The following is a 27,812-nucleotide window of genomic DNA, read 5'->3' as shown; positions in this document are numbered from 1 at the left end:
TATAAAGAATGTTTTAAGTGTTTAATAAGCTTTCGATCACTTTTCAATTAACAGAACCATTACAATAAAAAAAAAAAAAAGAAGATATAAGTATAAGTATAAGACCAATAATAAAAAAATAAATTATTCTCTTGGCTCCTCCTGGGTTTGGGAAACCGGCGACATCTCAAGCAGCTTTTCCATTGTGGCAAATTGTCCGGTAGAGATGGCGACGCTGGCTATGGCCTCAAACAGGAAGAAATATTTCAGTTTTCTGAACACCGGCTTGGTGAAGGAGATCATTTCCCGCAGCGCGCTTCCCTTCATTTCAGTCCGCAAGACACTGCCAAACAGAATACAAACCGTACTCCTTTTAGAACACCGATAACTACCAAATACATATTCATACAGATTGTAATTAAAATGGCTGCAAGACAAAAGTTTAGTAGTAGAGGGTACAAAAATAATAATGTGTACATGAGCCCTTAGTATATATGTACAATACAGCTTCTTTTAAGGGCATCTGGTTTTTATTTTTGTTACTGCCTCTGAACGCTCCTCCATGTTAGCCTATGGGGCTCATTTACGAAAAGGCAAATCTACTTTGCACTGCAAGTGCATTTGGAAGTGCAGTCGCTGTAAATCTGAGGGGGGACATGCAAGGAAAATAAAAAAAAATGCATTTCTCTTTCGTCCATGGACGGACACAGCGTCCTTATACTCTTGACTGTAGGGTTATGTTCCTACAGTCAAGAGTATAAGGAAGCTGTCTCCGTCCATGGACGAAAGAGAAAAGGATTTATTTTTTGCTTGCACATAATTGGATGATAAAATCAGCAGAGCTTCCCCTCAGATCTATAGAAACTGCACTTGTAGTGCAAAGTGGATTTCCCTTTAGTAAATCAACCTCTATGTGTCCATGCACACAAACTTTCAGAGGAGTTTAGGGGGCAGTAAAAAAAAAAATGCCTGCCAGTGCATCCAGGAGCAGAGGCTGTAAAAATGCATAACACCAAAAGTCGCTGCTAAATGCTGTAACAAGCTTTTAGCTGCTTTTGGCGTTTTTACATTATAGGGAGTGTTTTTACTGTAAAAACGCAGAAAAAAAAAAAAAAACACTACTCCAAAATGCGACTAAACAGCTGCTTTTTCATGGCAGCATCGCTGGCATATTTTAAATGTCCTGTGTGCATGAGTCCTAAAGCAGTGACTGCATTCAAAACAACTTTGCTACAGTGCCTTGAAAAAGTATTCATACCCCTTGAAATGTTCCACATTTGTCATGTTACAATCAGAAATGTAAATGTATTTTATTAGGATTTTATGTGATAGACCAACACAAAGTGGTACATAATTGCGAAGTGGAAGGAAAATTGTAACCCCCCTCCCCCTGAAAGGTGTCAAATGTGACACCGGAGAGGGGGGGGGGGTTTAGGGTTCCGATCAGCGGGAGTTCCACTTTAAAAACATGTTTTTTTAGAACCCGAAAAATGGTCGTGTGTACGTGGCATTACAGTAGTTACCCTTCTCTCATTGTAACCTCAACCACAACTAACTGATCCTTACTACTACCACCAAGCCAACATTCTGCCCCAGAACCTCCATACTCCAGAGAAGTATGGTCAGTGTACATAATTCTGATTTGGTCTGAGCTGGAGTTGATCAGATTTCCCGTCGGAAAAAACATGGATGGTTTTTCTGACGGAATTCCGCTCAAGCTTGGCTTGCATACACACGGTCACACAAAAGTTCTCAGAACGTTCGACCGTCAAGAACGCGGTGACGTACAACACTACGAGCCGAGAAAATTAAAGCGGTGGTTCACCCTCAATAACAACATTCTAGCATTAAATTAAGCATAGTAGCGCAAGTTTTATTTTTTTGCCCCGTACTCACTGTTTAATCCTATAGTGAAGATTCCAAATCCCCGCGGAAGATGAGGGAAGATGATTGACGGCCGGCCATGGCACGTCACGCCCCCTGAAGATAGCCGGAGTAGGTCTCGGCTCTTCACGGCACTATACGGCGCCTGCGCACAGACTAGGCGCAGGCGCCGTGAAGAGCCAAGTCCTATTTCGGCTATTTCCGGAGAAGCGTGACGCGCCAGAGCCGGCCGTCAATCATCTTCCCTCTGGATAGGAACGCCCATTCCTCGCGGGGAGTCTGAATCTTCACTATAGGATTAAACGGTGAGTACGGGCAAAAAAATAAAATAAAGGCATACTGTAGCTCACGCTACTATGCTTAATTTAATGCTAGAAAAAAAAAAAATGTATAGGGTGAACCCCCTCTTTAAGTTCAATGCTTCCGAGCACGTGTCAAATTGTTTCCGAGGCATTCGTTGGAATTGCATACAGACGATCGGAATTTCCGGCTGAAAATTTGAGAACCAGCTCTCAAATTTTTGTCGGCGAAAATTCCGACAGGAAAAGTCCAATGCTCACATCGAACTTGTCTTGTCAGAGAATTCCGACCGTGTGTACACGGCATAAGCCTTTAATATGACTATTAGAGCTTATGGCATGGGGTGCCCAACCAGTGGCCCCCAGGGCCCTCTGATGTGGCCCGCGACTTCCTGCTCTGGGATGGAATAGAATACGGTTATTAAAGGTCAGTTTATTACTAAAATCAAAGTGTATATATGGGCATATTTGTTCTGCAGTGGTTACTGGGCTGCTTTCAAACGGATACGCAGGTGCAGAGCAGTGCACCTGCGTGTTACCTGCACTGAGCCATAGGCCCCTTTGACACGGTCAGTCAGACCCAATTGGACCCTTCATTCACCTCTAAGGGAGTAGCAGATGTAAATGGACTTGTGTCCGTGTACAAACGCCTACCTCCAATCCAATCCACGAAAAAACTAGAGTGGGCCCTATAGAGCCGACCGGGCTGCCAGCCACCCGCTCCGCTCATTGTGGCCCGCGACCGGTTACCAAGTCGCTTAGGTGGCCCTCGCTCTTCAAAAGGTTGGGCACCCCTGATTTATGGAGTAGGAGAGATCAGACTGCCTGATCCCCAATTCAAATCAAAAGTTGAGATCCAAGTACCGACGACCATAGCTTGGGTTCAGGAACTCTTGGTGCACTTTGTTGTCAAATTTCACTTGACAATGGAAAGCCATATTTACCTAGGTACCATCATTAAATTGACATAACCAGCCAAAAGAACTGGAGCCACACCACCCATACACATCCCGATATAGACGCCTCTCATCATAGCACATGGAGCACAGTTCAAAGAACCTGCAAAGATAGAAGAAAAAAAAAATGATCAGTACAGCATTACAATAACCAAATGAAAAAAAAAGAAAAATGTGCGAGGGAATCTGGAATTAAAGAGCCACACCATGAAAAATAGTCCACATTGAGGGTTTAACCGCTTCTCACCTGGCCTATAGTCATAGGACGGCCGCAGGAATCCCGCAGTGTGGAGCGCGCTCGCCGTATCACTGGGGACCCGATGTGTGTGCCTGGCGGCCGTAACGTCCGCCGGGAATCCGCGATTGCTCGTCACAGAGCCAGGGACGTGGATGTCTGCGTGTAAACAGGGACAGCGCGGCTATACTGCCCGCAATGCGCCGCTTCAGCAGTGGTTTTAACTCTTTCTCGGCCGCTAGCGGGGGGTAAATGCACCCCGCTATAGACCGAAATGCGCCGCAAATCTGCCCATAGCATCGGCGGTAAAAATAGCAAGGTTATACCGCCCACGCTATGGGTGGCACAGTGTGAAAGGGCTCCAAGTGATCAAAGTTTGAGATATTGGGTATCCATTTACTCGATTATACCAAAACAATTAAGTAATTTATTATGCTTGTGTGCCCCAAAATTTTATTTTAGTGCATATCTTACTGAAATGTCTGCTTTCAGAAAATATATAGGCCCAGATTTACAAAGCACTTACGCCGACGTAAGTGCCAATGTGCGCCGGCGTATGTGTGCGGCAGACCCACAAACCAACATGCGCCTAAAAACAGGCTACACCCCGCCGACGTAGCTTGCACACACCGACGTAGGGTGGGCGCACATATGGGCTGGGCGCATGGTGCCGCTCCCATTGATTAGCCATTCAAACATGCAAATGAGGGGAATGCGCTGATTCACGAACGTGCGTGTGCCCGGCGTAGGCTACGCGAGATGCGCGCAAGTTGTCCGTCCGGCGTAAAGTTATTCCCCATAAATGAGGTGCAACCCGGCAACAGAGATGCACAGGTCTGCACCAGAGAACACAAGCCGGCGTATTGTGCGTTGGACGTGTGTCTGGCTGGGCGTACGTTATGTTCACGGCGTACGCGGTGATCCGGCGTAGCTTAGGCAGTTGTGCCGGCGTGGTTGTGAGCAGGCGCAGGGGGGTGCTGTGCATGCGTCCACGTCACGGTGCATGCGCAGTTCGTGATACGTACCTGTCTGGCGCTCAGCCCATCATTTGCATGGGGTCACGCCTACTTCCACCTACCCCGGGGTGTGCCTTTGAAACCCACGCCACGCTGGTGCAGCGTTGGGAGCACTGGCTTGCTGAATGCAATGATTGCCTCTCCGCGCTACATTGGCATGGCGTACAGTGTGTGCTCTACGGCGGCGTAATGTGCGCCTTGCTCTCTGTGAATCTAGGCCATAATGTCTGGCGTTTTTTTACGTGATCTTCAGGGCTAAAATGATTTTGTTAAGCATGTGTGCAAGAACAGCTCTGGTCGAGGAAGGGTTAATGGTAGCTGGGACGAACCTGCTCACAACCTAGGCGTATGTAAACTTGGTTCGGTACACAGCAGGCCCCAATGATAGAAGTCTTAGGCCTCGTACACACAATCTCCATTGGACAAATCCATGGAATTTTGTCCGAAGGGCGTTGGCTGCGACGTTGTTCTGCATACAGACGGCAGAACTTTTTCAGCCAAAAAACACAAAACGATGTGGTTTTTCAGCTCTTCAGCGCCACCCTTTGGGCAACTTCTGCTATTGTTGTCTGATGTTTAGCATTGGTTCGGAGCATGCATGTTTCTACTTTGGATTTTTTTCCCCAACGAACTTGTGTACACACACACACGATTGGAAAATCCGACAAGACACATTTGTTGTCTGAAAATTTGAAAGCATGCTATAAAACATTTGTTGTCGGAAATTCCGACAATTGTCCGATGGAGCGTACAAACGGTCGGATTATCCGACAAAACCCTGCCATCACACATTTGTTGTCAGAAAATCTGCTTGTGTGTACGAGGCAGGAAAAAAGCATAATTAACCTCTTGACCACTGGGCACTTAAACCCCCTTCCTGACCAGACCAATTTTCAGCTTTCGGTGCTCTCACAATTTGAATGACAATTACTCCGTCATACAACATTGTACCCATTTGAAATTTTTGTCCTTTTTTTCACACAAATAGAGCTTTCTTTTGGTGGTATTAGATCACCTCTGGGTTTTTTATTTTTTGCGCTATAAAAGAAAAACGACCGAAAATTCTGTAAAAAAAAAACAAACAAACTTGTTTCTGTCATATTCGCAGGTTATTTCTCACACACAGCATATGCATACCACGAATGACACCCCAAAACACATTCTGCTCTTCCTTCCGAGTATGGCGATACCCCATGTGTGCAACTTTTACACGGCGTGGCCACATAGAGAGGCCCAACATGCAGGGAGCGCCATCAGGCGTTCTGGAGCACCCAGGCCAATTCTGACATTTCTCTCCTACATGGAAAAATCACAATTTATTTGCTAGAAAACTACATAGAACCCCAAAACATTATATATGCGGAGTATTGGGGTATTGCGGAGTATTTGGGTATTGCAGAGTATTGGGGTATTGCAGAGTATTGGGGTATTGCAGAGTATTGGGGTATTGCAGAGTATTGGGGTATTGCAGAGTATTGGGGTATTGCAGAGTATTGGGGTATTGCAGAGTATTGGGGTATTGCAGAGTATTGGGGTATTGCAGAGTATTGGGGTATTGCAGAGTATTGGGGTATTGCAGAGTATTGGGGTATTGGGGGTATTGCAGAGTATTGGGGTATTGCGGAGTATTGCAGAGTATTTGGGTATTGCAGAGTATCGCGCAGGGTATTGCAGAGTATGGGGGTTTTGCAGAGTATGGGGGTATGGCGGAGTATGGGGGTATGGCGGAGTATGGGGGTATGGCGGAGTATGGGGGTATGGCGGGGTATGGGGGTATGGCGGGGTATGGGGGTATGGGGGGGGGGTATGCAGAGTATGGCGGGGGTATGCAGAGTATGGGGGGGTATGCAGAGTATGGGGGGGTATGCAGAGTATGGGGGGGTATGGCGGGGGTATGCAGAGTATGGGGGGGTATGGGGGGGGTATGGCGGGGGTATGCAGAGTATGGGGGGGGTATGGCGGGGGTATGCAGAGTATGGGGGGGTATGGCGGGGTATGGCGGGGGTATGCAGAGTATGGGGGGGTATGGCGGGGTATGGCGGGGGTATGGCAGAGTATGCGGGGGTATGGCGGGGGTATGGCAGAGTATGGGGGGGTATGGCAGAGTATGGGGGGGTATGGCAGAGTATGGGGGGGTATGGCAGAGTATGGGGGGGTATGGCAGAGTATGGGGGGGTATGGCAGAGTATGGGGGGGTATTGCAGAGTATTGCTGAGCTGGGAGGGATGGCTGGATCTGTGACTGCAGTTGTCACAGATCCAGCCACAGCACTGCTGACACCCCGCGCTCCCCCCCCTCCTCCTCTCGCACTGTACCGAACGGTACAGAGAGGAGAGGGAGGAACCGGCGTCATCAAATGACGCCGGTTTGTTTACAAGTGATCGCTCCGTCATTTGACGGAGCGATCACGTGGTAAACAGCCGCGATTCGCGGCAATTTACTGTGATCCGTGATGCGCCGGGTCTTCTAGACCCGGCGAGCACGGACACTTCCGCGAGCGCGCCCCAGGGGACGCGCAAACGCGGAAGTGCACGAGGACGTCCCAGGGACGTCCTGTCACAATAACTCGACCGCGCTGTAGCAGTATTTCTGCTATGGCGCGGTCGGCAAAAGGTTAAAAGTGCAGCTTTTTTTTTTTTTTTTTTTTAAGGGGGGGGGGGGGGGGGGAGGTCAGTTTTGCCAGCACAGCTCACAATTTCTGTGCTCAAGCACACCACCCCCACCCCTTATTCCGAGTCCACTTCCATGCTGTGCTGCAAGGCTCATCCTGATGGAATGACAACCATAATCATTCAACCAGCTCTTTGCAAGCCCAAGGCGTCGTGGACACACCCACTTAGGGCCCTTTCACACTTATACGACTTGTCTCACAATTTTGGACTGCAAAATCGTATGACAAGTCATTCTCCATTATTTTCAATGACTACCATTCATACTGGCACGACTTTAACCACTTAAGCCCCGGACCATTTTGCAGCTAAATGCCCAGGCCAGGTTTTGCGATTCGGCACTGCGTCGCTTTAACAGACAATTGCGCGGTCGTGCGACGTGGCTCCCAAACAAAATTGGCGTCCTTTTTTCCCCACAAATAGAGCTTTTTTTTGGTGGTATTTGATCACCTCTGCGGTTTTTATTTTTTGCGCTATAAACAAAAATAGAGCGACAATTTTGAAAAAAAATCAATATTTTTTACTTTTTGCTATAATAAATATCCCCCAAAAACATATATAATTTTTTTTTTTCCCCTCAGTTTAGGCCGATACGTATTCTTCTACCTATTGTTGGTAAAAAAAAATGCGCAAAATTTATAGCGTTTACAAAATAGGGGATAGTTTTATTGCATTTTTATTAATTTTTTTTTTTTTACTACTATTGGCGGCGATCAGCGATTTTTTTTCGTGACTGCGACATTATGGCGGACACTTCAGACAATTTTGAGAAATTTTTGGGACCATTGTCATTTTCACAGCAAAAAATGCATTTAAATTGCATTGTTTATTGTGAAAATGACAGTTGCAGTTTGGGAGTTAACCACAGGGGGCGCTGTAGGAGTTAGGGTTCACTTAGTGTGTGTTTACAATATTAGGGGGGTGTGGCTGTAGGACTGACGTCATCGATCGAGTCTCCCTTATAAAAGGGATCACTCGATCGATAAACCGCCACAGTGAAGCACGGGGAAGCCGTGTTTACATACGGCTCTCCCCGTGCATCAGCCTCGGGGAGCGATCGCGACGAAGCGGCTATAAATGAATAGCCGCGCCGTCGTCCCGGATCGCTCCCCGAGGGAACCCGCCCGCCGCACGCAGCGGTGGGGGGGGGGGATTTCCGACCGGACCCCCCACCCGCATCTAGGCAGGGACGTATATATACGCCCATCTGCCTGTCCATGCCATTCTGCGGACGTAAATAGTCGTGCGGCGGGCGTTAAGTAGTGCCGACTTCAAAGTAGTCCTTGCACTACTTTGGTCCGATTTTGATGCCACTTACACAGGCATTCATTGAAATTGCGGCCATGAATCGCGGCCGTGAAATCGTGGTAAAATCGTGCGACTTTGAAGTCGTACAAGTGTGAAAGGAGCCTAAGGGCGTGTCATGCATCCAGCCATGGCATCTTTCATGTTACTATTCTCACAGATTCCAAAAAAAAAAAAAAAAAGGTCACAAACCTTCTAAGAGGGGCTGGGTTACAAGCAGTTCATGGTATATATTGGTGAACACAAAGGGGACTACTGTGGCCGGCAAACTAGACAGCAGGTAATATCTCCGCACTTTCAGCGCTCTTCGGAAAAAGTTGTGAGCCAACAGCCCGCACGCGAATGAATTTGCAGCCATGAATGAAGATGCATAATCAAAGAAAAACCTGCAAGGGAATTAGAAACGTTAAAGCAACTCTCTTGCCACAATTAAAAAAAGGCAATAACAAAAAAAAAAGGGTCCCCTCCCCCACAGAAGGCTGCAAGATACTCAATCAAGTGTGCACTGATCTCTGCAACTGAGCACTGCCCCCCGCAGGAGGTATCTGCATGTTCAACCTGGAAATTTGTTTATTGTAAATAACATGATGTGTCGTTTGTAACTATATAGGTACACGCAGGAATCCATTGCTTATTATATATGCAGGCCGGGTTTTTGTTTAGCTTTGCTGCACAATGTCTGACATACCAATATTATCTTAAAGGGGTTGTAAAGGTGTAAAAAAAAAAAAAAAAATCCCTAAATAGCTTCCTTTACCTTAGTGCAGTCCTCCTTCACTTACCTCATCCTTCCATTTTGCTTTTAAATGTCCTTATTTCTTCTGAGAAATCCTCACTTCCTGTTCTTCTGTCTGTAACTACACACAGTAATGCGAGACTTTCTCCCTGGTGTGGAGTGTCATGCTCGCCCCCTCCCTTGGACTACAGGAGTGTCAGGACGCCCACTAACACACAGCTCCTTTATCTGCAAAGTAGAGAATGTCCTGACCCTCCTGCTCACCCCCTCCCCCCTCAAGAGGCTTTCTCCACACCAGGAAGCCTTGCATTACGGTGTTGGGTTACAGACAGAAGAACAGGAAGTGAGGATTTCTCAGAAGAAATAAGGACATTTAAAAGCAAAATGGAAGGATGAGGTAAGTGAAGGAGGACTGCACTAAGATATAACCAAGCTATTTAGGAAAAAAAAAAAAATTACCTTTACAACCCCTTTAATGCAAGCCTTCCATATAAAGTCTGCGTAAAAACTACCATCAATTCACTGATCTCCCCTAACTACAAAGAAAAGCGGAAACTGTCAGGCGAAGGCGCCTCTATATATGGACACATCGCTTCTGCCACGCTACATATTTCTACACTTGTCGGGGGAGAGCAATACATTCTAGGGCCATCATTCACAGTTCACTATAAACTGATGACCTGTATGGACTTTAAAGCGGAGTTCCGGCCACAATTTCACTTTTTACATATAAATACCCCTGTAATACACAAGCTTAATGTATTCTAGTAAAGTTAGTCTGTAAACGAAGGTCTGTTTTGTTAGGTCGTTACAGCATTTAGACACTTTATAAAATAGAAATTGACTGGGGCCATCTTAAGTGTGGGCATCATGAAGCCAGACTGTATGACTTCCTGGATTTTAGCCTTGCAGATCTCGCACATGCTCAGTGCTGCACAAGCAGTGTAATAGGTTTCAGATCAGGTTTCAGCACCTGTACTGTCCAAGTCACATTATTCTTTGAGACTGGGGAGTGCACAGACTCCTGGAAAGTTACACCCACTACATTCCCAGGAGTCTGTGCGGTGTAGGTTAGGAAGCATTAAGCACCTAGGTGCAGGAAGTGGGAAGATTAACTATTCTGCCTAGCAACAACACTTTGAAGGCATCTAAAAAAAAAAAAAAAAAAATTCTTAAAGGACTAATGACATTTTTTTAAAACTACTGGGTGGAACTCCACTTTAAAGTGGAACTTCAGTAATTTTTTCACCTTTCCATCTATTAAATCTTTTGCCCTTGTTGTTGTTTTAACTTTGGATAGTAAAACATTCTTTTTTTCTGCCGGTAAATACCTTATACAGCCCACTTCCTGTTTCCCGCCTGGTCATTAGCCTAGGCTGATGACATCATGCACAGCTCTCTATTCTCACTCTCCTGAGAGTTTGCCAGGAAGGGAGAGGGGATGAGTCATAAGCGGGCCAACGAGAGCTGGAGGGAGCTGGTTGAGGGCGGAGATAACAGGAGACTGCAGAGATCTATGTGTATTCATCTACAGAGAAGAAATGTGCAGGCAAGCAGAGGTGTGAGTCTGTGTGCCTCTGTGTGTGTCTGTGTAAATCCAGGAAGTAAACAGGCAGCAGCTTCAGCTGCCCACAGTTAAAACGGCTGCAGCCAGTCTCAGTGGAGGGAGTTTTTTTGCAGCATATTTGGCAAGTGCAGAATCACAGTATATATAAAATAATATGCAAAAGTGGTTGGAGGGAAGCTTCAGAATGGCAAAGATGTTTTTATCACAAATTATGTGAGCAGACTGCAGTTCCTCTTTAACCCCTTGTAGCCAGCCCCTTAGGCCGAGTTCACATATGTGCGGCTGCAGTTCACAGCATGGGGTCCTTTGCGTTTTACACCGATTCACAGAATTTTTGCCTGAAGTCGGTCCTAAACCGGACCCAAAGATGCACAGGACCCTTCTGCAATCTGAACCGTGGCCACCCCGGACCTGTGTGTACCAGCTACATTGAGAGCCGGTCACACTCGCCTATCATGCAAATCTCTGCATCCAATTTGCATATATGTGAACCTAGCCCTAAGGGGTTTAGAATGTCGCGGGGCGGGGGTTAAGGTCATATGACTGCCATGATTGGCTGTCGCGGTGGTCACGTAATTGGAAAACTCCTGATCGCAAGCAGCGTTCTGAAGCTTTCCGTTAACCGCAGGGCTTGCGTTCTCAGCACAGCTGTAAGATGTAAAAATCTGTATTACTTTTCTATATTCTGAAGAATAAATTGGTATTTATGTCACTGCTCCTTTCTCTATCTGCAACGTAGAGAGCGTCCTGACTCTCCTGTAGTCCAAGGGAGGGGCGAGCATGACACTCCACACCAGGGAGAAAGCCTTACATTACTGTGTGGAGTTACAGACAGAAGAACAGGAAGTGAGGATTTCTCAGAAGAAATAAGGACATTTAAAAGCAAAATGGAAGGATGAGGTAAGTGAAGGAGGACTGCACTAAGGTAAAGGAAGCTATTTTAGGATTTTCTTTTTGTTTTTACCTTTACAACTCCTTCAAGCTGTTTTTCAAATGCAATTTTCTTGTAAAAGATAAAAAAAAAAAAAAAAAAAATATTGAACTTCAATGTGCAAAAACAACATATCATCTAATTGTTTGGTAACATTTAAAAGATGATGTTACGCTGATTAAATAGATAACAAACATGCGCTTTAAAATTGCGCACGCCCGTGCAAGGGCAACAAACTATGTCAATTTTATTATCCATAAGCAACTCTTTAAAAGCTTTTACAGGTTACCAATTTACAGAGGAGGTCCAGTGCTAGAATTACTGCCCATGATCTGACATTTGTGGCGATACCTCACATGTGGGACAATCGCTGTGTGTGTGCGCGCGTCACATGCATTTGCCTTTGCACAGGGGCACCTAAAAAAAAAATGTTTTAATTATTTTACACTGTCGTCTTAAAGTAGGGGTTCACCCAAAAAATAAATTTTTAACATTACATTCACCCGAGTTGTCCCAATGACAATCGGCTGTTTTTTTTTTTTTTTTTCCCGTACATACCGACTTTCACCGCCGCTTCCGGGTGTGTCTTGTGCGGGACTGGGCGTTCCTATCCGATTGACAGGCTTCCGTCCGTCGCATACTGCGCGTCACGAGTTGCCGAAAGAAGCCGAACGTCGGTGCGCAGGCGCCGTATAGAGCCGCACCGACGTTCGTCTTCTTTCGGCAACCCGTGAAGCGCTGTATGCGACGGTCGGAAGCCTGTCAATCAGATAGGAATGCCCAGTCCCGAAGAAAGGTCAATTGAAAAAAAAAATGCCTTTTTTTATTATTGCATTTTAGTGTAAATGTGAGATTTTTTTTTTTTACCCCAGATCTCACATTAACCACCGCACGCCGATGTCAGCAGAATGGCACGGCGGCGCATATTGGTGTACAGGTACATCCCCTTTAATATGCACACTGCTCGCGACCCGGTCGGGTACTCCGTGACCACGCCCGCGGGACCCCGCAGACCCGATAGCCGCCGGTGTCCCGCGATCGGGTCACAGAGCTGAAGAACGGGGAGAGGCAAGTGTAAACAAACCTCTCCCTGTGCTTCCTAGTCAGACTGTCACTGATCGTCTGTTCCCTGTCATAGGGAATGACGATCAGTGACATCACACGCCAAGCCATGCTGTCACACAGTAAGAATCACTCACTAGGGCACACTTATCCCCTTCGGCGCCCCCTACAGGTTAACCCCTTCACTGCCAGTGTAATTTTCACAGTAATCAGTGTAATTTTATAGCACCGATCGCTGGAAAAATTACAATGGTCCCAAAATAGTGTCAAAAGTGTTCGCCATAATGTCGCAGTCATGATAAAAATCGCTGACCGCCGCCATTACTAGTAAGAAAAAATAATAAAAATGCCATAAAACTATCCCCTATTTTGTAGACGCTATAAATTTTGCGCAAACCAATCGATAAACGTTTATTGCGATTTTTTTTACCAAAAATATGTAGAAGAATACGTATCGGCCTAAACTGAGGAAAAAAAAACATTTTTATGTTTTTGGGGGATATTTATTATAGCAAAAAACGGACGTTACTTACCGGTAACGGTGTTTCTATGAACCTTCCAGGACGGCACCCGAGAGATGATGGCTCCTCCCCACAGGAAACACAATCACTTAACAATTTAAAAGTCCCCACCCTTCCCCTTGATCCTCAGTATGAATTAGAGTAGTCCTGAACTGGTTCACAAGGGACATTGTTCCATATAGGTACTTACCACCTAGCGTTTAGCTTATCTTTTCCCTCCACATAGGGCGGGAAGTAGGCCTGCCGTCCTGGAAGGTTCATAGAAACACCGTTACCGGTAAGTAACGTCCGTTTTCTCTCATCACCTTCCAGGACGGCACCCGAGAGGATAGACGAGTAACCAACAGGCCTACTTTAGGGTGGGACCCTTGCCTGCAAGGTCTTTCTGCTAAATGTCAGAATCTGATTTTATTTCACCACTTCCACTTCCTAGTGTGTGATGAGGGTATCCTAGCTGGATCATGAAAATGACCTGCAGGTCTGCTCCACCTATGCTCTTGTCTCCTCTTTGGATGCAGAGTCTAGGTGGCACGTGCTCTTAAAAGAAAAAAATTCTGAGAGCTTGAGTATTCTTTAGGATAGAAAGGTTGGCTGCGCCAATATTCTGGCCATTGTGGTTGATAGTGTCTGCAAAGCTGCATAAGACCATCCAAAGTTTAGTCAGAGATTTGTTCTGTGAAACAAAGACCTACTTTGATCAACCCAGAAAAAAACAACATGTGGTTTTAAGCCACTAGTCTGTACAGGAGAATGGTTTAGAAAGAAACAGGGTCTCCCGACGTACAATCCTTGTGGGTCCCCCTTTTTTGTTTGCCATAGTCCTGGTGAAACAAGGAAATAAACCCACTCAAGGATACTAGATTAAGGGAAGTCTATTCCCTTCACTCAAATGACTGGACAGGTATGTGACCAAGCAGGGCGTTTGGTGTGCTCCTGCACTCCCTTCAGTCCACCTGTCCACCTCCATTCATTGGAATGCATGTGACTTTATAGCGAGGACACTTATTGGTCAGTGTCAGGACCACAGGATGCCTTGGCGTGGCTCGTTCGTGCGTCCGCCAATACGCGTGGACAAACTCCTGTCTCCAACGTACACTGCTAGACCGGACAAAAACAGCTGCTCTGCAAGCCGGTTGACAAGCAGGTCCCATCCTGGTCATTCCCCATTTCTGAGTTCCTTCCCATCTGAATACCGACATGTCAGATGTGAGATTGTTCTATATACCCCAGGCTCCTTATAACCCTGCGAGTCGATCATTAAACTACGCAGAAAAGAAGCCTGTTACAAAATTGCGAGTAACCACTGCATTCATTGGTATATAACAGAAAAGAACAAAAGGTGTCGGGGAAAGAAAACTTTTCACCGCCCCCCGCGTATAATATGCAGATACATTTTACCCTATAATCTCAGGGTAAACCCATGAGTGCCACACGCCAACAGAATACAGTATTCTGTAAAAATCCAGTGTTTGAGGTCATGCTCCACTCCACGCACCAAGGAGTGTTAAGTTAAGCAGATCCCTACCACAAGGGACCAATGCCATAGTGGGAGTAAAAGATGAATATTGGTTATTCATATCCAGTTCGTCCAAGGGGGTGACATGAAGGACATACACTGAGCTATAAAGCTCGGATCGGATCGGGAGAACCAGTCAGAAAAAATCCTGATGCTGAATTTTTTTAGGCAAACAGCCCCTAACAGCGTAACCCCTTTCCTACTAAAAAGAACCTGCTTATGACCTCCTTCCAGTGTCCTATAACCCTACTGGGTTCAGGTCTAGGGAATGTCTCTGGTATGCCTAGAAGTAAAGGCCCGCAATCAGAAATCCTGTTCCTTCCATGTGAATGGAAAATAAGGTCTGAAATAAAGTGACCAAAATGTCCCAGATATACAGGTCCTAGATCTTGTATTTCCGAAGGACAGCAAGCTCAGACTTAATATGGAAAAACAGATAGACACCCCCAGCCTCCACTGCTGTGTTTTCTGATATACAGACACCTGTAGGATAGAGAAGACACAACCAACCTTAGGTGTGTATTTCTCATATGTAGTAAGATACCATATAACCTAAGCCCAGAGAAAGGACAGAAGCTCCAAGTGTGAGCTTCTGATGCTTAATAGGTTTATAGGTCCTACATTCAACAGAGAGGCCACTAGCCAATATGGTGTTTTTTCTGAGTAATAAAGAACGCAGAGGACACAGACACCTTCTACTGCTGTGTTTTATTTATGTGCAGCGACCCAAGGTAATAGATTCAGGACAGGAGGACAAGAACCACTATAGTGTTGTCTATTCCTGACTGACCGCAGTACGGTCTTCCAATCAACAGAAAATAATACTAGCACCTATAGTATATCTCTGATGATCATAGAAAAAAGCAGTCGCATGGCCAGTATGACCAAAAGGACATATGCGGCCTCAACCGTGTATTGCTGGTGTTATACTCCCTGCAGTCATAACTAGCAGAGAGTGATATTAGCATATCTCAGATAAACAATAGGGTATAGGACAAGGGACCGAAATGTTACAGACAGTAACATTGTGTATTCCAACACCCACAGTCATATACCTGATAGAAACGTCACTAGCAAGAAAACTCAATGCTGTGCGTTTCTGGATAGTAATAGTATACCGTCATGAACCCACAATACCAGTTGTGCATTATTTTGATTAGAAAAAAACTTGGAAAGTTTATATGACCAACAGCATGTTGTCGGCAACCCAATGTGTTACTTAATGCAACCTTGTCGGGTCATCTAATCAACAGAAATGTCACTAGCAAAAAAAAAGGACACTTAAAGCAGTGCATATCTGAATTTATAAATATCCTTAACAATAATACAATGCTATGCGTTTCTGATCAGCAAAATTGTATAGTCATATAACCAGCAGAAGTGTCGCTATCAGTAACTCAGCGTCATGCGTTTCTGATAAGTAATAGTGTACCAACATGTAACCTCCAGAAATTACACCGACAGTAACTCAGTGTGGTATGTTTCTGAATAACCATAGTGTGCGGTTTATATAATAGAGGTGTCACCGACAAATCAATGTCATGCTTCTCATTTTACAAGTGGTACATTTAGCTCCTATATCAAGTCACTTTCAATTACTTTGTGCATTCACTTAGCGCCGGCAGTGCATCTTTTGGCCTTCACTTGCACTCTTCACTCTAATAATATACATGCATGTATCCGACAGAAATTACACCGACAGTGACTCAATGTGGTATGTTTCTGAATAACAATAGTGTGCGAATATACCATAGAGGCGTCACCACCATTCAGTGTTATGCGTTTGATAAGGAACAGAGTACCGTTATCTAATCAATTTTAGGCATTTCTGGTGAGTCATAGGATATCCCTTGATCATCAGTCTACATATATACACACAAATATATATACATACACACACACACACATATATCTCAGAAATGACCCAAGATAAACCCATGTTGTGCATTTCTGATGTGCGGACAGACCAACGCTCTATCCTAGCATAACCTGAGTTTCAGATATTGATCCTTCATCCCAGTGAAGGAGCATGGTAGTTCCAAATACTGGAAATCCGAGGTGTGTGACTATACCACAATAGTGGTAGCTGCTATTCTGCTATTGCAAAGGTCTGAGTAGGTGTAGCTGGTCCACACACAGGTGGGAGCTAGTCCAAGCCTTTAAGGTCTTAACGAGCACAGACTCAGAAATCAATTAGGTTTCTCATGAAGAGGTGACCATAGTCTCAGGCTGGAGGCAATCAGACACCTGTATGGCTGATTTTCATAGCTTTAACACAGGGGTTTGTACCAGAGAAACTCCCAATTAAGGGTTGCAGGCTAGCATTTTATGCTTCTCACACCACCTAAATGGTTTGTTGCCTGAGCCACAAGAGGTTTAGATTAACTCTAACACACTGACAGATATACCATCAGTGTAAGGAGGAAGTGATCGGTTGGAACTTGGGAGATATTGTAACCAATAAACAACCCCCACAAGGGTAATAAACCCACTAGTATGCCCCCTGTTGGGCCTATCCTAAGAGTTTAGGAGGTCAGTTTTTTGGCTAAAAAACCTAACTGCCCCCTTGTGATCTGCCTGTCAGATTCATGGCAGGCTGGCCCTAACTGGATTGAGCCTTGCTCAGCCCCCTTTTATGAGATTATTCTAGGGATTTTATAATCTCCTCAGAGGCCTGTATTTGCCTGCAGGAGTCCAACCAGACCCTCTAGGGTGAATGGCTCCTGTTTAGCTTGGCTTACCATATCCTCCCTGTCCTCCTTAAGCTTCCTCTACCTGGACTAGAGGGAATGACTGTGAGGGCGGGGGAAAGGCACTAGGTTCCGTTCGGACGAGGCCTTCTTGGGAGGATATGTCTTCTCTAGGGATAAGCTCCTCTATGTCAGACCTTAAGTTACGGACTGCCTGGCTTCATGGAAAGTTTTTCCTTTCTCTGCCAAGTTATGAGGAGCTATGCCCTGTAGCGGTAGGAGACTGTTTATTTGGGGTCTCCTGGGATCCGCTGGGGGGTTTTTGCAAGACAAGAGATATACATATATGCATAATATTACTTTGTCCTCCCCCAGGACTGCAGGTTTGTACTGGGGAGGTGAAAGGGTGAGAAGTAAAAACCAGTCCTGTGCTGGCTGGCTGGCCCCAGAGACTCAGACCCTGAAGACCAGGACTCTCACTCCCTTTCCTCCTCCCTTTCCAAGGGGGAATGTACTCACTGCGCCCCGACCTGGATCTGCCTGCAGTCACATTTGCCTTCATCTCCTCCTGTCCATGAGGAGGTTTGGCTGGGTCCCCGGCTGTCGGTACCTCTTGTAAGGGCTATCCGCAAGCCGACCCTTCCACCGCCATGCTTCTCTCCGGCGTCCCTTCCGGGTTGCGCTGTGAGGCAAAAGCCCACCTTCACTCAGAGAGGCTTGGAGCGCCATGTTTCCAAAAGTAGGAAGCAGTACCCGGGAAGAGAGAGCTCTTCAAATGGCGGTGTTTCTTCTGCACCCTAGCGATGGCAAGCCTCCCCGCAGCTCAGAGCGCTGGTGCACGCCTGGGGCGACCTGTGAGTTAGACCCGAAGGCCTACAGGTTAGTTCAGCCCTCCCCGGCCTCCCTAAGACCTGTCTCAACAGGGGTACCTTCGACCCTCCCCGGTCTCTAGGTATTCAAACAAAACAAACGTGACGATGTGTTCGGGAGAAACACAATCAATACTGAGGATCAAGGGGAAGGGTGGGGACTTTTAAATTGTTAAGTGATTGTGTTTCCTGTGGGGAGGAGCCATCATCTCTCGGGTGCCGTCCTGGAAGGTGATGAGAGAAAGTTAAAAATATTGCATTTTTTTTCAAAATTGTCGCTCTATTTTTGTTTATAGCGCAAAAAATAAAAACCGCAGAGGTGATCAAATACCACCAAAAGAAAGCTCTATTTGTGGGGAAAAAAAGGACGCCAATTTTGTTTGGGAGCCACGTCGCACGACCGCGCAATTGTCTGTTAAAGCGACGCAGTGCCGAATTGTAAAAACCCCTTGGGTCATTTAGCTGCATATTGGTCCGGTCCTTAAGTGGTTAAAGGGTCACTAAAGGAAAACAAATGTTTTTGCTGAAATAACTTTTATGTCTCTATACCCTGTAAACAGTCAACTGATTCCTTTTAAAAATGATTAAAAATAGATTAAATTCAATCATATAATGTGCCTGCAGTTTCACTTTAGTTTTTAAACTGGTTTCATGTTTCTGTGAAGTAAAGAGACCCACAGAACAAAAACAAACAAATCCAGGGCAGTGTTTTGTTTTTAAAATGAATCTGATTGGTTCTGAGGAGTTTTAGACACACAGCTTGGACCACAGTGAAAAGCTGCCATGAGATTTTTCATAAGGAGCCAGACAAGCAGGAAGTGTGGAGATCACAGCAGAATTACAGCAAGTTCAAAGCAAAAACAAACAATGAGGACATGAAACCAGGACTGCAGTAAGGTAAAGGGAGCTATTTAGCTAAAAAAAAAAAATGTTTCCTTTAGTGACCCTTTAAGTGGTTAAAGAGGCCCTGTCATGCTTTTTTTCTATTACAAAGGGACGTTTACATTCATAAAATTGATCCAATTTTTTTATTTTAAAGGGACAGTGTAAAAAAAACAAAGTTAAATGAATAAGAAAAAAAAAAAGTGCACAGAAGCGAATACATACCAAGTTGCGCCCGCATATGAAAACGGTGTTCAAACCACACATGTGAGGTATCATCGCGATTGTTAGAGCGAGAGCAATAATTCTAGCCCTAGACCTCCTCGGTAACCTGTAGAAAATTATAAACGTCGCCTATGGAGGTTTTTAAGGGTTAAAGTTTGTCACCATTTTTGAAGCTTGACATGTTGGGTATCAATTTTCATTCATCTTTCACAATTTAAAAAAATATTGGACTGACTTTACCGTTTTGTGACAAAGTATTGCAACGACCGCCATTTTATTCTCTAGGGTGTCTGAAAAGAATATATATAATTTTTGGGGGGTTCCAAGTACTTTTCTAGCAAAAAGAAAAATGATTTTAACTACAAACAAGTTTGAAAAATAGACCTGGTCCTTTAGTGGTTAAATATTAATAAAAAAAAACAACATAAAAAATCTATATATATAAAACTCAGTGTGTGTATGTGTATGTATGTATGTATGTTCCAGCATCACGTCCAAACGGCTAAAGATATTAACATGAAACTTGGCACACATGTTACTTATATGTCAGCAACAAACATAGGATAGGTGGTTTAACCCTTACCCACCCCCATTTGCCATGGTCGGGGTTTTCCTTTAAAGTCCCATTCAACTCTATGGGAAATACATGTTACTTCATAACTTCCAAACGGCTGTAGATATTTCGATAACACTTGGTCACATGTTACTTATATGTCCACTTAAACTATAGGATAGTTAATTTATCCCTTAACTACCCCCATTTGTGAGGGTCGGGGTTTTTGTTTAAAGTCCCATGCAAATCAATGGAAAATGTATGTTCCCACATAACTTCTGTACGCCTGGAGATATTTCAATAATACCTGGTACACATATTACTTATATGCCAAATAAAAATATATGACAGTTAAATTAACCCTTACCTACACCCTTATATAAAAGATGGGTATATTTATATTACTATGATTTTCCTCCCCAAAAGGTTAAGATAGGAAGACCGGGCAACGCCGGGTATTCAGCTAGTATATATATATATATATATATATATAAAAAAACTATCCAGTGGAGGGACTGGGCTGGAGCCAGGTACACCCTCATTTTCTTCCTATGTCGGCATAATGAGAGTAGCGTATTGGAAGCTCAATGATATGTTACTTACTTTTCAAGCCGAGGGAGATTTTTATGATTCTGCTGCAGGAACTGGCTGATGGGCATGACTGGCTCCTTTGCAGAGGTCTGATTCATATCGCCGTCACTTTGTCCTTCCATGTTGTTGCCCTGAAACCAGCAACATCCCGATTATAGATCATGTCTGAGCAATAAATCCTAAAATGACTATCAAAGCACATATAAAAATATGAAATATATATTAAATAGCTCCCCACAGTCCTTTTGTAATCAAATCCCTTGGGACCTCATTAAACCTTTCACTGCCACGCCGTACATCACACATGGGCAGCGCCAGGGGGTTTTACACACTCTGACAAGCCGACTGCTCGCTGTCCGATGGAAGTGATCAGGCAGCTGTACAGCCACCCGATCGCTTTCACACACCCGAGGAACAATAAAAGTAGCAATATTAAACGAATATCAGCCGCACTCCACTTAGCTCCTCTTACAGCATTTTTTTTTAATAATCAACAAATTGACGACATACACATGTCTACCTTCCTTGACGCGTTTCACCTCTCCTGGCTTGCTTACAAGCATATTGGAAATCAATTTCAAGAAGCCGCACAATTTTAAGGCTTGACATGTTGGAAATCTATTTACATGACAAAATGCAATCTTTTATATTTTCTAAACAATTGGTAAGGGGCACCCGATAGAAGGAAGGACTCCTACGGGGACACCCCATGTAAGAAAGGACGGGCACCCCCCCCCATTCAAGAAAGGGGGGGGGACCCCCCGATGTAACAAAAGACGGGGACCCCCCAATGTACAGACGGACTCTGATGGGGACACTTGATGTAAGGGGGGGGGGGGGAGGACTCTGATGGGGACACCCGATGTAAGGGGGGGCGGGACTCTGATGGGGACACCCGATGTAAGGGGGGGCGGGACTCTGATGGGGACACCCGATGTAAGGGGGGGCGGGACTCTGATGGGGACACCCGATGTAAGGGGGGGCGGGACTCTGATGGGGACACCCGATGTAAGGGGGGGCGGGACTCTGATGGGGACACCCGATGTAAGGGGGGGCGGGACTCTGATGGGGACACCCGATGTAAGGGGGGGCGGGACTCTGATGGGGACACCTGATGTAAGGGGGGATTACTCTGATGGGGACACCTGATGTAAGGGGGGATTACTCTCTGATGGGGGACACCTGATGTAAGGGGGGGATTACTCTGATGGGGACACCTGATGTAAGGGGGGATTACTCTCTGATGGGGGACACCTGATGTAGGGGGGGGGGGGGACACCTGATGTAAGGGGGGGGGGGGAGTTATTCATTTATAAAACAGTTTTTGTTTCTGCCTGTAGATCTGTGTAATGCAGGCCCGGACTGGCCATAGGGCAGACCGGGCGTTTGCCCGGTGGGCCGGGGTCCGCCGGGCTGCTGGGCTGCATGTCTGGGGGATGAAGAGCCGGCCGCGAGTTCTAACATGCAGCGCCGGCGTTCTAACGCCGGCCGCTGGACTTCCGCATATGCTGGGTGGTGGTGGGAGGAGCCGATCCATGGCAACCCAGGCCGCCGCTAAATAGGAAGTCGGTGTTCGCGCGGCCGACGGTCACCTGGCAACCAGGACGCCAGGAACGGAGGAGGGACGGGGAAGCAGAGAAAGAGGCCTTGTGCACCACCACCTACCGAGACCCGCCTCCCGCACATGAAAGCCAGCAAGGTTCTGCGGCCGCCTATGGTGGAATCGAATGATCAGCTGAACGTGGGAGGAGCTGGAGGAGGTCTTCTGTACGTGACTAGTGACACTGCTTACCGCTGCCTGGCATGTGGATGCTGCTGAAAGAAGTGCCCCAAGGTAAGAACTTGCCAGGTGGGGGGGGGAAGCGCTGGGATGAGGGCTTCCAGTCAGACCTTATCACTGGTGTGTGACCCCCCTCCACTTGGCTGCACCCCCCCTCCTTTCCACCTGGCTCCATCCCTCCACCTAGGTGCACCACCCTCTCCTATCCACTTTGCTATATCCTGTCCACCTGGCTTCACCTCCCCTCTATCGTCCACCTGGCTGCACCTCCCCTCTCCTGTCCACCTGGCTGCACCTCCCCTCTCCTATCCACCTGGCTGCACCTCCCCTCTCCTGTCCACCTGGCTGCACCTCCCCTCTCCTATCCACCTGGCTGCACCTCCCCTCTACCGTCCACCTGGCTGCACCTCCCCTCTCCTTTCCACCTGGCTGCACCTCCCCTCTCCTGTCCACACCTCCCCTCTCCTGTCCACCTGGCTGCACCTCCCCTCTCCTGTCCACCTGGCGGCACCTCCCCTCTACCATCCACCTGGCTGCACCTCCCCTCTCCTGTCCACCTGGCTGCACCTCCCCTCTCCTGTCCACACCTCCCCTCTCCTGTCCACCTGGCTGCACCTCCCCTCTCCTGTCCACCTGGCGGCACCTCCCCTCTACCGTCCACCTGGCTGCACCTCCCCTCTCCTGTCCACCTGGCTGCACCTCCCCTCTCCTGTCCACCTGGCTGCACCTCCCCTCTACCGTCCACCTGGCTGCACCTCCCCTCTCCTGTCCACCTGGCTGCACCTCCCCTCTCCTGTCCACCTGGCTGCACCTCCCCTCTCCTGTCCACCTGGCTGCACCTCCCCTCTCCTGTCCACCTGGCTGCACCTCCCCTCTCCTGTCCACCTGGCTGCACCTCCCCTCTCCTGTCCACCTGGCTGCACCTCCCCTCTCCTGTTCACCTGGCTGCACCTCCCCTCTCCTGTCTACCTGGCTGCACCTCCCCTCTCCACCTAGCTGCACCTCCCCTCTCCTGTCCACCTGGCTGCACCTCCCCTCTCCTGTCCACCTGGCTGCACCTCCCCTCTCCTGTCCACCTGGCTGCACCTCCCCTCTCCTGTCCACCTGGCGGCACCTCCTCTCTCCTGTCTACCTGGCTGCACCTCCCCTCTCCTGTCCACACCTCCCCTCTCCTGTCCACCTGGCTGCACCTCCCCTCTCCTGTCCACCTGGCGGCACCTCCCCTCTACCATCCACCTGGCTGCACCTCCCCTCTCCTGTCCACCTGGCTGCACCTCCCCTCTCCTGTCCACACCTCCCCTCTCCTGTCCACCTGGCTGCACCTCCCCTCTCCTGTCCACCTGGCGGCACCTCCCCTCTACCGTCCACCTGGCTGCACCTCCCCTCTCCTGTCCACCTGGCTGCACCTCCCCTCTCCTGTCCACCTGGCTGCACCTCCCCTCTACCGTCCACCTGGCTGCACCTCCCCTCTCCTGTCCACCTGGCTGCACCTCCCCTCTCCTGTCCACCTGGCTGCACCTCCCCTCTCCTGTCCACCTGGCTGCACCTCCCCTCTCCTGTCCACCTGGCTGCACCTCCCCTCTCCTGTCCACCTGGCTGCACCTCCCCTCTCCTGTCCACCTGGCTGCACCTCCCCTCTCCTGTTCACCTGGCTGCACCTCCCCTCTCCTGTCTACCTGGCTGCACCTCCCCTCTCCACCTAGCTGCACCTCCCCTCTCCTGTCCACCTGGCTGCACCTCCCCTCTCCTGTCCACCTGGCTGCACCTCCCCTCTCCTGTCCACCTGGCTGCACCTCCCCTCTCCTGTCCACCTGGCGGCACCTCCTCTCTCCTGTCCACCTGGCTGCACCCCTATCTTCTGTCCACCTGGCTCCATCCCTCCACCTAGGTGCACCCCCCTCTCATATCCACTTTGCTATATCCTGTCCACCTAGCTGCACCTCCCCTCTCCTGTCCACCTGGCGGCACCTCCCCTCTCCTGTCCACCTGGCTGCACCTCCCCTCTCCTGTCCACCTGGCTGCACCTCCCCTCTCCTGTCCACCTGGCTGCACCTCCACTCTCCTGTCCACCTGGCTGCACCTCCCCTCTCCTGTCCACCTGGCGGCACCTCCCCTCTCCTGTCCACCTGGCGGCACCTCCCCTCTCCTGTCCACCTGGCTGCACCTCCCCTCTCCTGTCCACCTGGCGGAACCTCCCCTCTACCGTCCACCTGGCTGCACCTCCCCTCTCCTGTCCACCTGGCTGCACCTCCCCTCTCCTGTCCACCTGGCTGCACCTCCCCTCTCCTGTCCACCTGGCTGCACCTCCCCTCTCCTGTCCACCTGGCTGCACCTCCTCTCTCCTGTTCACCTGGCTGCACCCCTATCTTCTGTCCACCTGGCTCCATCCCTCCACCTAGGTGCACCCCCTCTCCTATCCACTTTGCTATATTCTGTCCACCTGGCTGCACCTCCCCTCTCCTGTCCACCTGGCTGCACCTCTCCTGTCCACCTGGCTGCACCTCCTCTCTCCTGTCCACCTGGCTGCACCCCTATGTTCCGTCCATCTGGCCCCATCCCTCCACCTAGGTGCACCCCCCTCTTCTATCCACTTTGCTATATCCTGTCCACCTGGCTGCACCTCCCCTCTCCTGTCCACCTGGCTGCACCTCCCCTCTCCGGTCCACCTGGCTGCACCTCCCCTCTCCTGTCCACCTGGCGGCACCTCCCCTCTACCATCCACCTGGCTGCACCTCCCCTCTCCTGTCCACCTGGCTGCACCTCCCCTCTCCTGTCCACACCTCCCCTCTCCTGTCCACCTGGCTGCACCTCCCCTCTACCGTCCACCTGGCTGCACCTCCCCTCTCCTGTCCACCTGACTGCACCTCCCCTCTCCTGTCCACCTGGCGGCACCTCTCCTCTACCATCCACCTGGCTGCACCTCCCCTCTCCTGTCCACCTGGCTGCACCTCCCCTCTCCTGTCCACACCTCCCCTCTCCTGTCCACCTGGCGGCACCTCCCCTCTCCTGTCCACCTGGCTGCACCTCCCCTCTCCTGTCCACCTGGCGGCACCTCCCCTCTCCTGTCCACCTGGCGGCACCTCCCCTCTCCTGTCCACCTGGCTGCACCTCCCCTCTCCTGTCTACCTGGCTGCACCTCCCCTCTCCTGTCCACCTGGCTGCACCTCCCCTCTCCTGTCCACCTGGCTGCACCTCCCCTCCCCTGTCCACCTGGCGGCACCTCCCCTCTCCTGTCCACCTGGCGGCACCTCCCCTCTCCTGTCCACCTGGCTGCACCTCCCCTCTCCTGTCCACCTGATTGCACCCCCCCTCCTGTCCACCTGGCTACATCCCGCCAACTGGCTGCACCCCTCTCCTGTCCACCTGGCTGCACCTCCCCTCTCCTGTCCACCTGGCTGCACCTCCCCTCTCCTGTCCACCTGGCTGCACCTCCCCTCTCCTGTCTACCTGGCTCCATCCTTCCCCCACCTGGCTGCACCCCTATCTCATGTCCACCTGGCTGCACCCCTATCTCATGTCCACCTGGCTGCACCCCTATCTCATGTCCACCTCCCCTCTCCTGTCCACCTGGTGACACCTCCCCTCTCCTGTCTACCTGGCTGCACCCCTATCTCCTGTCCACCTGGCTCTATCCTTCCCCCACCTGGCTGCACCCCTATCTCATGTCCATCTGGCTGAAAGAAATGAGAGTGTTTTGGCGGGTGGCTTCCCCCTGTCAGAACACAATAAATCAGCAGGGAGATCGATGTACTAACATTGTATTGTTAGTACAGGGGCTCCGACCTGAGCTGTCAGTATAGTGGTGTTTACAAGGCTTAATAACGGGTTTTTCAGTATTCACAAAGCCAGTTACTAAGCATTACTTACAGAGCCAGTTATAAAGCTTGTTTGATTTCTTACTATTATTTAAGTGGTTTACAGCATTTACTTTATAAATATACCTTGTCTGTTTTTTATGTATCTGGCACTCAATTTCTTTGAAAAAATTTTTTGGCACACTATGCCCTAGAGCAGGGGTGTCCAAACTTTTTTCAAAGAGGGCCAGATTTGATTAAGTGAACATGCGTGAAGGGCCGACTATTTTGCCTGACATTCTTTGAACCATTAAAATTCTGCCTAAGTGTGTTCGTCTGAGCACTAATACACGGCCCAACAGAAATTCTCTTGCCTTTGTGGCTGTGCGTGTGGTGAAGAGATGAGCTTGGGCGTGTTATTTGGATCTACTGTATATATTTTATTTGTGGCCCCAACGAATCCCAGAGCGCTGCTTAGGACTAAGGATGAGCTTGGGCGTGTTATTTGGATATACCGTATTTATCGGCGTATAACACTCACAGGCTTACCATTGCCATGTATGCAGCCTCACCATTGCCATGAATGCAGCCTTACAATTGCCATGAATGCAGCCTTACCATTGCAACCAATGCAGCCTTACCATTGCAACCAATGCAGCCTCACATGTGCCATAAATGCAGCCTCACATGTGCCATAAATGCAGCCTTACCATTGCCATCAGTGCAGCCTGAACGATGCCCATCTGCAGCCTCGGAGGGCAGAGGGAGGGGGCGGGACGAGTGCCAACAGATTACAAACAGGAGAATGCCTTGTTTATCCTGTGGCCTCTTTAATAGACAGAACAGTCGTCCAATGGCATCCCAGGAGACGGGACTTACAATACAGACGCTGCTGAGTAAACAGGAGATTCTCTTCATGTAATCTGACGGCGCTCGTCCTGCCCCCTCCCTGTCCCCTCCAAGGCAGCGCCAATAAATACAGTATATATCTTTTGTGGCCCTGGGGGCCACAAACAATATATACATCCAAATCCCCAGGGGGGCCATATTAAATCAACAGGGGGGCCGCATTTGGCCCCCGGGCCTGACTTTGGACATGCCTGCCCTAGAGGTTGCCCCTGAATTAGAGTAACCCCCATCTTGTGCTGCTTTATACTATTTTCAGGACTCCGCCATCAAAACCGGAGTTACAGTAATCAAATCCACAAACCCTGGAACCCCACATCCCATCATCAACCGCCCCCCGCAAAATACTGCCCCCCCCCCCCCCCCCCCGGGCTGCTCAGGTCTAAAATGCCCGGGCCTATTTTTTGTCCCAGTCCGGGCCTGGTGTAATGTATACCATGTGTCCCTCATAGTGAAGAGTTTCGGTTCCCAGGTAAAAGGTTATGTAGGTAAGTGACAGGAGGGACAAAGGAGCTGGGCCAGCACAGACAGTGAAAAGCCGCCCCCAGAGGTGGAGAGGAAATGATGTCCCCCAATCAGATATATAATGGTATCACTCTACATGAGCTCAGTGTCCCCACACACTGTTTACAATACTAGCATCGTCATTATACCTAGTAGCAGCAGCCCTTACCATCACAGGCCGGTCACCCGAGCCTCTTAGGTGCCCGATAATTCTCCTCCGCCGCTCCTTCCTCCAGTTTCACCTTCAGCGTGCCTCTCCGCTGGGCGCCGCCATGTTGGCCGGTCAGCTGACCGAGCGACAGCGACCACGTGACCGCGGCAGCCCGGACCAGCGGCGCGCAC

At 48.6% G+C, this 27,812-nt stretch overlaps 1 protein-coding gene across 2 annotated transcripts; it reads right to left on the bottom strand.

Annotated features, from left to right (window-relative positions):
* On the bottom strand, positions 1-27,812 carry TMEM126A (transmembrane protein 126A). 2 transcript variants are annotated; one of them, XM_040339986.1, is made up of 5 exons: positions 27,640-27,812; positions 20,499-20,617; positions 8,536-8,729; positions 3,107-3,221; positions 1-322 (listed from the first exon to the last, which is right to left on the bottom strand). In XM_040339986.1, exons 1-5 carry the CDS (start codon positions 27,640-27,642, stop codon positions 124-126), a joined length of 630 nt encoding a protein of 209 aa, XP_040195920.1. In that variant the 5' UTR covers positions 27,643-27,812; the 3' UTR covers positions 1-123. The 2 variants fall into 2 exon arrangements, with proteins under 2 accessions (XP_040195920.1, XP_040195921.1); XM_040339987.1 differs by lacking the exon at positions 27,640-27,812 and having other exon boundaries at positions 20,499-20,638.

Source organism: Rana temporaria, chromosome 2 (assembly GCF_905171775.1).
Source record: "Rana temporaria chromosome 2, aRanTem1.1, whole genome shotgun sequence".
Taxonomy (NCBI): Eukaryota; Metazoa; Chordata; class Amphibia; order Anura; family Ranidae; genus Rana; species Rana temporaria.
The sequence above is the reverse complement of the archived record's forward strand: the minus strand, read 5'-3'. Positions and strand labels throughout refer to the sequence as shown.